This window comes from Bremia lactucae, linkage group LG2 (assembly GCF_004359215.1).
Source record: "Bremia lactucae strain SF5 linkage group LG2, whole genome shotgun sequence".
NCBI lineage: Eukaryota > Oomycota > Peronosporomycetes > Peronosporales > Peronosporaceae > Bremia > Bremia lactucae.
The window spans coordinates 3,590,025-3,600,958 of NC_090611.1; the positions used below are offsets into that span (position 1 = coordinate 3,590,025).

At 46.0% G+C, this 10,934-nt stretch overlaps 3 protein-coding genes across 3 annotated transcripts; 1 reads left to right on the forward strand and 2 right to left on the reverse strand.

Moving 5' to 3' along the window:
* Positions 1 to 624: 624 nt before the first annotated feature.
* On the forward strand, positions 625 to 909 carry CCR75_001027 (uncharacterized protein; the record flags this gene model as incomplete). Its single annotated transcript, XM_067959132.1, has 1 exon — positions 625 to 909. The coding sequence occupies one exon, from the start codon at positions 625 to 627 to the stop codon at positions 907 to 909; it is 285 nt and encodes a 94-aa protein (XP_067821698.1).
* A 2,853-nt stretch (positions 910 to 3,762) lies between these two features.
* On the reverse strand, positions 3,763 to 4,026 carry CCR75_001028 (uncharacterized protein; the record flags this gene model as incomplete). The annotated part of the gene is made up of 1 exon (XM_067959133.1): positions 3,763 to 4,026. The coding sequence occupies one exon, from the start codon at positions 4,024 to 4,026 to the stop codon at positions 3,763 to 3,765; it is 264 nt and encodes an 87-aa protein (XP_067821701.1).
* Positions 4,027 to 7,872: 3,846 nt separating this feature from the next.
* CCR75_001029 (uncharacterized protein) lies at positions 7,873 to 8,879 on the reverse strand (the record flags this gene model as incomplete). The annotated part of the gene is made up of 3 exons (XM_067959134.1): positions 7,873 to 7,929; positions 8,073 to 8,107; positions 8,612 to 8,879. The coding sequence occupies 3 exons, from the start codon at positions 8,877 to 8,879 to the stop codon at positions 7,873 to 7,875; spliced, it is 360 nt and encodes a 119-aa protein (XP_067821702.1).
* Positions 8,880 to 10,934: the final 2,055 nt, after the last annotated feature.

The window sequence follows — 10,934 nt, forward strand, 5'->3', positions numbered from 1 at the left end:
AAACGATATGTTTGAAATAGCTTTTGCAAAATACTATTCGGTATATATATTTTTTCGAAAAAATAAGCCGGTATAGCGACACACACCCTTCGGTATCGCCACCCCCGTTTGTTTGGTAGCGTTAAAAGAAGTTACAGATTGCTGACAAGATAAAATATTTTCAAGGAATGACAATTCTACTGCATCACAAAATCAACATTTTTTTTCCTCTAAAATCGTCTTGAGAGCCCACCCTTTAATATCGCCACCCCCGCTTATTATATCAAGAAACGGTACACACCCGTTTATCTAACTAAAAAAACGGTTTAATGTGGGATTATCGACACCCGTTTATCTACCTCTGTATTAATGAAAGTAGTGTGACGGGTGTGACTGCTCGTGGGTACATCAAAATCCGTGTCAGTTTTTTGGCGGATATTAGTGTCCAAGTTTTTGTACCCACCATGAACGCAAGCAAGCCACACCTTCCTAGTGTTTCAAGATTGTTGGCTTTCGTGCGTAAAATCTGCTCGGGTCGAGGTATTCGGTGAATAGGAGAATGACTTCGTCGGGTGCATTCATAGCAATGTGTCAACTCCTGCTGTTACACCGATGCGTCACAGCCATAACGACTTATAGTTAATAATGGCAGCATCAAAGCCTTCTCTTTTAGCGCTAGAGAAGAGGCTAAACTGCGCCCAGAACCCGTACAAGTCACTTCAAAGAGCTTGCGTTGTTGCCAAGGCCTTGCGCCGCGAGCTGACCAAGATTACGCAGTACTTTTCTGACGAAGCGAATCGTCTAAACAACCCTCTTCGTGAAGTTGACACCCTCTTCACGGAAGCTGAGCGTACCCTCCGCCAAAATCTTCCTTACACTCTGCGAGACCTCGAGAAGAAGCGTAAGACATCCAATAATCGAGCCGATTAAGTGAATTTAACTTTTCTATTTGGAATAAGTCTTGGATTTAAACATCATGGCAGTCCTATTCTATAAGCAGCTCATGGAGAGTGCTGCCAAATGGTATTAAATCAAAAGGCACGACATCAATTATGCACGTGAATGTTTACAGGTTAGACCGTGAATGTGTACGACTAATCTTAAACTTCGTCTACGTGACGATTTGAATTCAATAAGCAATCAAACTGCAAGAAATAGTTGATTACATTGCCCGGTCCCGTCAAATAATGGTGCAAATTAAAGACAAGATCATCTATTCTATCGGGGATTACGTAGTGCCATTCGACAGGAAGTCGAGTATCGCTGCTGCACCATATTAAGTCAAGCAATCATGGTCGCAATAGATTATAGACGCTCACTTCGGGACAGCATCAGGATACTTCTATGCCTCAATTAAGTGAAAAACTGCCTGCATCGTTTCCTTCGCAATTACGCCATGATCCGAAACCTATGGAGGTCGGCAATGCGCTTGGACGGTTTCAGACGAATCAACGCCAGATTTCACAGTCGTTCTGCCGCTATTGCAAGAAGTAAATACATAGTATTGAGTAGTGTTTTAAATTGCAAAACCGCAACACGGACAACACAGGTAACGTGCGTCGCAACGACAATCTTCAAGACCGCAATACAGTGTATTAATTCGACGAAGTTGACTCGGAGACCAAAGAAGTTTCTGATATTTCACACGGATTCCTTTTCGGCAACAAATCCGACGACGAGAGTCTATCCGAGGACTTGGTCATCAAAAGACGGCAAATACGGCAACAAAATACCCGGATAACGCTTAATTCTGGGGCGACATGTGGCGTCGTAAACCCAGAATTGTTGAAGCATGTTTTGGATGTGAAAACCATATAAATTAAGCGATTCGATGGTTTTAACACTATCAAAAGGCAGGTCGAAGAAGGTTTGGTCGATATTGAGTTCGAGGGACGAGACTTCGTGACGTCCGAAACCTCGCATGGTCGATGGAATCCAAACATGACATCACATTGGGTAAATCTTGGCTTTCAGCTTACGAACCAGTAATCAACTGGCAAACGCACGAAGTCGCCTTTTCAGTCATTCCAACTCTTGTTGACAAGCCGACCAGTATTTCGTTCGCTGACTTTAATCGTAAGGTGCATGATTCCGAATTTCCCAAGTATGTCGCGTTAAGATATATCAAGTCACCGAGTAGTAAGTCGTGACAGATCCTCGCATCGTTGCCCTCATCAGAATGTATTCGGACGTACTACCAAAAAAATATCGGGTAAACTTTTGCCTCATCGGCGCGTTAAATTCGAGATGACCATGAGGCGGGATGCTTAAACCAGCGACAGGCTACGCTTACTCCTATCGCGGACAGCAATAGGCACTTCCCTTGTTTGTTGACAAGAAGCTTGCCATAGGCTTTTCCATGGGTCTCCAATATTTTTTGCATCCCGAAAAAGGACCCCCACAATAGGCCATGCGCTTTCTCGCACTGAATGGGTTCGTTCCGGAAGTGCAACGCCTCTAACTCGGTGGATTATTGGCTCCCGCTACGTAAAATTTCAAATATCGGTCCAAAAATTCTTTTTGCTCGCATTGACAAGTTCTTTGATTAAATGCACGGCATGGAATTGCTTTCGTCATGGACTCGGCTCAAGGATCCCACCAGATGTGTGTTTATCCAAATACCAAACCGTACACTGAATTCGAACCAATTACGGGACTATATAATGGTGCGTCGCGCCCATGGTATAAGCCAGCCTGCCCGGTGTATGATCCCGTTTAATGCGAGTTCTGTTTAAAAAATTCCACTCCTAGTGGTCTATCCGGACGACATTTGCAGATTTTCAGCTAAACTGGAGGATCACATTCAACACCTCGCGTGCTTATCAAGGGCTCTTCGCGAACAAGATTGTTCGCACATCGTGACAAATGAAGGTTTGGCATGACCAAGGTAAGTTTTTTTGGAGTACACCGTGGCTTCTCACGGACTATTCGTCGATATGTCCAAGACGTCAACGATCTTAACGTGCGGACACCCACACCAATCAAGAAGCTCCGTAGCTTACTCGGTCTATGTGAGTACTATCGTCGCTTTATCTTTCAGTTTGCTCACGTCGTCCTACTGCTCCGTCGTCAATCGTCTGAAACAAGCCTTGCAGTCTACACCTGCTTTAAAAGCTTTTTGATTTCTCGAAGCGATTCCATTTACTACTGACGCATCCGGAGCTTGCGTCCGCGGGGTCCTCTCCCAGATATATGGTCACATTGATCATCCGGTTTGCCTTTTACATAAAAAAAAAACTAGGCACGCATGAATTAAATTGGTCTACGCACGAGAAGGAGCTCTATGCGATCATAATAGGCCTGATAAAGTGGCCCCGTTATCTACACGCGAACTAAGTTCAAGACATCGAGTAATTTGTCCTAGGACCTGCGGCTTGTCACAATGGCGTGACGATTCGAGTCGGCGCACCCTCCCGTATTGTTCCGGTGCGAAGGTCTCGCCAAGTCTACCCGGGTCCACGAGCACAGAGAAGACAGTCGCGCTAATCATCTAGCACTCGACGTAGCGATACGCGAAGTAGAAGGGGCACAGGACATCGTCCACGCGAATATGGCAACCGCACAACGGCTCGCGAATTGGTGGGGCATCTGGAAAGCTGAGCTGCACAAAGAGATCCTATTCGAGGCTCGTCGCGTCAAGCTCTGCATGACTCGGAGCTACCGACAACGGCTAGACTTCACCGGCGTTTCAGTGGAACGCAACTGGCGAAACAACGTCCGATGTAGCAGAGCAAAACATGTCCACGTGAGAAGCCCGACCCAGTGCAACTGAACAAACGCGACTTACGACGAAGATGACGACGTGAATACGTCGTAAGCTATCAGGCCCGATTTGCCGAGTGCTGGCTCAGGTAGCAGTGAGCGAATGCGAACGCCTGCTCCGACAGCACATATACTATTCGGGACAGTCGTCACGCCGTTTTTTTTCGACTCGGGTGTCCACGAGCTTTCAAGATAACACGATCCTGTTGCTGGGCGATACTGAATCGATCGCGAGCTCTTGCGAACGAGATGGCGGACGGCTGGGCAAGCATCATGCATCGACATTACGGCTCCCTAGACTGTTGCCTTCCTACCACTACGGCATGGTCTGGACGAAACGGCAGTTATCGCTCCAACCACTCTGGACGGCGTTGCTGCTGCGCTGAAGAAACTAAAGCGCGGGTCGCTTTGCGCCGTGCTCGCATGCGAAAAGCCTGATCAGGCGGTGCAAATCGCGACAATGCAGTGCTGCTTGCACCGATCCTTGCGCGGTGGCGCGAGTGCGGCGTGGTGCCGGTGTCTTTCGGAAAATACAACATACAGTGCCTCATGAAGTTGGCTACCGCGGCCTTGCCACTAGATCACAGGTTCATCGCTCGTCTGAACAGTAATTACAAGCTATTCACGAAGGTCCTCGCTAAGTGGCTCGGATTCTCGCGGAAGTTTGTGACAATAGTCGGGTGCTCTACGAGAATCCGATCTGTCCGTTCATCGTGAACGGCTTCCTGTCACGGCAGCGTACGTGTTGTGTGGGATACAACAAGGGTGCCCGATGGCTCCACTCCTGTTTATCCTCGCGCTCGACAGCCTGTACAAGGTAATTAGTGCACGCAATGAAATCGATGGGAGGAACCAAGCAGCGCAAGAAAGGTCGTGCCCGAGTTCCAAGTGCTCCCACCGCATCTACGCACCCATTAGCCATATTGGCTGAATTCGCTTTGTAGCGCAACAACATTGGCAGCATCTATTTGCGCTATGGGGTCACCTCGACGGGCACGAGCGACGGTCTTCGTGGACTCAAATGAACTCTGGCACTACGCGATAGCAACAATGGCTTACGCGATTTGAACTGAGCGGCTCCGATGCATGATACACCCGACCTTGTCGGCTAAAGCCCACCGAGCACTCACACACAGTAGTCTGCGGCTTGCGCGCTTTCGCAGCTCGACTTACCAACCCGGTGGCGGCATTCATGAGATCAGCACGGCCTTGTCATCAGGCGGACAATCAGATGTTCTCTGCCTGCTTTTTGTCAACGGAGGATCTCGCGGCAACCCGGGGCCAGGTGGCTCCGGGTCGGTGATTCTTCGAGAGCACGTTACAACGCACGGAGTGGCGATAACGTGGGTTGCGAGCATGTCGTACAGCGCGAAGACGACAACGAACAATTTTGCAGATTATAGCGGACTGGTCCATTGCTTCCGACGAGCAAAGATAACGCAGCTTCGTGTCATTGCACGAAGTGGTCTCACAGCTCCGAAAGGACCGCTCAAGCCCCAGTTTGCAGCAGTCTTTCGCGAGGCGAGAGCACTCGCAGCCAACATCGTGGTCACCAGCTGAGCTTATCACTACCACGAGCACAACAAGATGGCGGAAAGAGCAGCCAACATCGCGATGGACACTCGAGCGTCCGCTCAGGTGTTCACGCCGACGTCTTGTCACCTCGTCCGCTTGGTAAAAGATGTCTTGGACCAAGACGTCAATCACTGAATTGAGACGTTCATTGCCGCGGAAAGCGAGGAGCAGACAGGGCCATGAATGACGGCGCGCAAAAGCGCAGCGGCAACGCGACACCTTCAACGACGGCAAATAACTGCCGAGGCCTCGCAGGGACGTAAGTTTTGAGTAAGCGGCGCTGCGACAGGATCGCGGCCGAACGGATATTCTTAGGTAGGAGATCGTACCTTAATATACCTCACCTTCATCATCATCTTCAGGGGTGTCTTCAATCCCTGATGAAGTCTCGATTGAGATACCTACCTTGTTTTGGGCATCTCAGCCAGTTCAAGACTTAAGAGGCTCCATTAATAACACTTAATGGGCTTTCAACCGTAAATACAATTGAATGTTTTGCTTTGCCGACACACCATATACCTACAACCAATGTCTTTAATTATATTTTAGTGCTTATCAAAACCACGTCGCCATTAAAATTTAAGCATTTAGCATTATCATGTCGCAAGAAAAAAAGTGTTTATTTGCCGACCACTTTGTCACTAGATTCTATTCGTCTTGAGCGGATGCCAATGCGTCTTCATAAATCGTACCAGGTAGTCGTAACTGTGGCTGAAGATGTTAGACACGCTATTCTCTATAAAGCCTGTGTTACAAAGATCAGCGGTCATCCGAGCATAAGAAAATCATTTTTGGCTGTAAGCAGAAAGCACTGGGTCGTGTACATTGGGAATTGTAAAGCATGACTGCATGCCATCGGTGCTGCACCATGTTCGCCGGTGCCGGCAGACTCCTACCGGTCCCTAATTTTGGATTGTTCTTTTGCTATTTAAATACGGTAAGATAAAAACGGTGTAGACCGCCCCATCAAAAAGTGCATTCAGTACCTTGGGATATTAGCTTGCCTTAAGCACCACCGTCTAATTTGTGACGTACGTGTTGTAAACTCATAGCGCACTCGCGTCTATTTTCTCGAATTGAGATTTTAGGTTTCCGCACCGTTAACGAGAGGTATTAAAGGTGTTAGACAGCTGTATCGACACGTTGCCATCCTCAATCGATCACTTTTCAAAAACAAAAGGATTAATTCAAAAATGAAATAGCCTACCCATGATTAGAGCTAGAACTCCGGGAACGGAGTAGCTAATCCCAAGCTGAATTTGCGATAAATCATGTCCTGCCTTTCAACTGCATGGTGCGCGACATTTTTTCGCAAATGCATGCAACGTTGAGCCCCATTTCTATTTTGCGGACATGGTATGTTTGAGTGGAGGCAGGCTCGCTCGTTCACACACTGGTAAGATCTACCGCAGAAGTTGCCCCGTTTAATAAGCAAGCCACGTTGCAAAAGTAATATGACAATCTAACCATCGCCGTGATCCCGTTTAATTTGCCCGGCATCACACTGTAAGGCGGTATTCGTCTGAGTACTACTGCCGCAAAAAATGTTGGGCCAAGTCGTACAAACACATTGATGCTGATCTAGCCGAATTTATACCTTGTAAAAGTATTCATTTTAGTTGCTCCCATCGGTAAACACATTGTGTACCTAATTGCTTAACCGATTGTGACTGTTATCACCTGGAAAAAAATGATGGTGATGTCGAAGCGTTTAAGCGTCACCAAGCACATACTTCTTGCAAAGATTTCATTTCAGTTGGAATTCAATTTTGCGAAGAATGATAGCCATCTCGCCAAAATAATGAAAGGTGTGTCGCCGTCCTGAGGACACCATGGCTATCCCATTAGCCGAACAAATTTACGACCAGGTATCATCGAAGCATATGAAAGCCACAATTTAAAGTTGCCTTTTCATAACATGCCACTTGGCGTATCGACTGCAGTGACTTTGATTTGATAGGTCCACTTGTAATTATCGGTATGGACGATAGCACTCAAAGTGATTCATCCCACCATATTTATATGGCGTGGCCTTCTACCGAGGAATGGGGTAATGAGCTGGCATTGCAGCCACATTTAATATGTTTATGCGTGTTTGAGTCGGCACTTTCCGCTCGTTTCTCAAGCAAAAAAATGGGTATAAGAAAAACAATATATATTTTCTCAATAGTTTAAGGCATATAAGAACTGCTAATTGGTATATAACTTATTGCTTGGCAGAAGCATTGCCTTTTAACAGATGCACTCATTCCATGCAAAATTGATGGTCTGGCCTCAATAATAATAATGTATTGACCTATAACGTTATCAGCTTATTAAGAAACGTCAAATGATGTCTATTGCGTTCTTCAAATTTCAGATTTGCGGTTCACCTTGTGCAGCCGAAAAGACGTCCTCGTCTATTAACTGACGATCTGTCAGACTTGACTGTCGCTATTTGTTGGTCTTGCCGTAACAATTTCTGCGACGAATGTATTCTAAAAGTCGTGACTGATTTTTTAATGATACATGTCACATTTAAATAAATAATTAACAAAAATTGATTAGCCAAGTATTCTAAAGTTGATAAGTCTTGGTTAAGATCGGAGTCGTGTTTGAGAAAAACGTGAGGTTCTAGAAAAACAAATATAAGTTAATATATTGATACCATAATGGAAGAGGGTTCTAATGATACACGCATACGGTGCAAGTGTCACCCCTAAAGCAATTATATTGCTAAATTAGAGCAGGATGCATGTGTCAGCCTATATATATACACTATCCTTGTCGCCTTCAGTACTGATGCTACGCTCTGCAGTAAATGCTCCGGATCGATATATTAACGTCGCACAGTGGCTTCCATGCTCTTTCAGCCTTTAAGATGTTTTGTGCTCACAAGCGCGACCTTTACACGCAAAAATACCGTAATCGAGAGTAGTCATGTCTAATTGACTCATCAGCAATGATCCTTTCGGGACGCGTCCAAATTGAAAGAAAAGTCAGGAGATCACGCACCCTCTTTGCTGATGCAAATTTCCCATTGTCGCTGATGAGGATGTCAGCATAAAACAGTAATGTAATGAGCTATTCCCGTAACATGTTACTAAATTTTACGTACATGTTACTTTAGTAGGATGCTTACTCGAATTCGCGGGTGTAGCACGTCGCATGCTTCTGTGTTATCAATAAAAGCCAGACCTATTAATAGCCAGTAAGATATTGACAAGTAGACGTAAGACTTCCATGACGTCGGGAAGTGTCAGGCCTGGGACATGGACTCGTGGCCACGTACCTGTCATTCTCTACCACGGCCAACGTATCGGCCATTGGGGCTGGTAATCCGCCGCGTTCCCCACAGCCGCACACGGTTCCAGACTTTCCTGCGGTTCAGTGGCTAGGCTTGGATCCAGCTCACTACCCCCAAGACCTTGGCTGTCCGAGGACCCAGAGCGACATTTAGATGTCGGCGCCGTGGCGAGCCCAGCTCTCCCCCGGCCCCGACGGTCCTCCTCCCCTTCAAGCCTTGGCGTGAGGGCAATACCCGTGTCCTTGCCGTTGCCATCGTCGTAAGTTGAGTTTGCCATCCTACACATACAAACCAGTATGTTAGTATGATCCGTTGAAGGCTTTCCTCTTTTCTTGTCTTTTTCGATTAAGTGCGATTCAATCTGCTATCTGCGCGTTAAATTGAAAAATGAGGTCTGACAAGACCCGCTCTCAACCAGACCTTCGTAAACCTTCGGGTAACCCTTAAACCTCTCATATTTCATACCTTTATATTTTTGAAACTGCTTGAAACAAATATTCCAAATGTTCGAAAATTGGCATTGCAGAACTAATATTTTGGGTGGTTCACAAAATCTTGGTGTGTCCACAATAATTTTGGTCGTTTATGTATTCTATATCATTCAACTCATCTTTTCGAGCTCTAATTTAATAAAACCATTATTTTACCATGAGGCTGGGAAGTCTTTCTATACTTAGGGTTTTCAGAGTTAAATTTTACATATAGTCGGGCTTACTCAACGCTTCCTCACGTGCACGGGTAAGCCAGATAACGTCGTCTTAAGCCCGTACAAGTAACGCCGATCAATTTCCGTGATCCGATTTCGTGAGACAAAGTCCGACTTCGATCAGTTTGTTATTTTAACCGGTTCAGAGCTCGTGAGATTTAATCCTAGGCACGTCACGAATGATAACATTTCTCTAATTAAGGGGAAATCCATAAAATTATCGACACTATTGAGATTTTCAGATTGGACGATTCGGCTCGCTAAGATTCTCACTTTGACTGTTGACGGCGACCGCTGCAGTGAAAGGATTTGTAATTCTTATTATAGCAGAGGTTGCTAGCTCTCTAGTCAACGCTGCGTGTTATGCAGAATTAACTGACGCAGTGAGGACGCTTATCAATAATTGTACATTACCAAATTCGTTAGTTATCGTGTCTGTAGCACCGAAATCAAAGGATTCTGCCATTATTCTCTTGTGTTATCCGTCTTACCTCTCTGCGTTTTTATCCATCCGAGCTGATCTCTACAGCCGAAGCAGGCCAAAGCTTTTAAAATACAGGCTCTTAGTCGTCAGCTCTACTTTACGTTACCACACCTCTCAAGCACGTTCGTAACTAGCGTGAAACGACTACCCTACGCTAGAATTTTACAATTATTAACATCCTTCCTCTGCCATAAGCTACCGTCACACCCGACACGCCTTAAAACATGTTATTTAGCGAGCTTGGTTGCGGTAAGTACCTTGGCCAGCAAATCAGCTAGCATCTGCTTCGACCGCACATAATGTCGCAGCACAATTCCACGACGGGCAAAACTGCACTCAAACGTCAATATGTTTCGCCTTGATCGACCGCCTCGCCGTTAAGCTGCCGAATTGCTGCACACCTAAAGCTCTCGGGCGACCTCCGACACAATTCGGCTTCCACCAACGATGGGGATACGCCACCCTGTTCTGGCTTTCCAGCTAATCGCCATATCGTTGGAATGTATAATATCTCTATCAGAGACCTCCTGTCATTATTGTCAGCGGCGAATCGGCATCGCTGAACTTTCAAGCACAATCGATAATTTTTCATTTCGCTTGGTCTCATAAATAATTTATTGAACTCGTGCCGTTTAGGTAGCGCGTCATTCGCTTTGCAAGCTTCTAATCGTGTAGCAGTGGCTGATAGGTCTGTCCCGTCGTCTTCTGAACTGCAAGCATAATATCGGGTCACTGATACCATCATAAATGGAAGAGGGTTCTAATGATACACGCATACGGTGCAAGTGTCACCCCTAAAGCGATTATATTGCTAAATTAGAGCAGGATGCATATGTCAGCCTATATATGTACTATCCTTGTCGCCTTCAGTATTGATGCTACGCTCTGCAGTAAATGCTCCGGATCGATATATTAACGTCGCACAGTGGCTTCCATGCTCTTTCAGCCTTTAAGATGTTTTGTGCTCACAAGCGCGACCTTTACACGCAAAAATACCGTAATCGAGAGTAGTCATGTCTAATTGACTCATCAGCAATGATCCTTTCGGGACGCGTCCAAATTGAAAGAAAAGTCAGGAGATCACGCACCCTCTTTGCTGATGCAAATTTCCCATTGTCGCTGATGAGGATGTCAGCATAAAA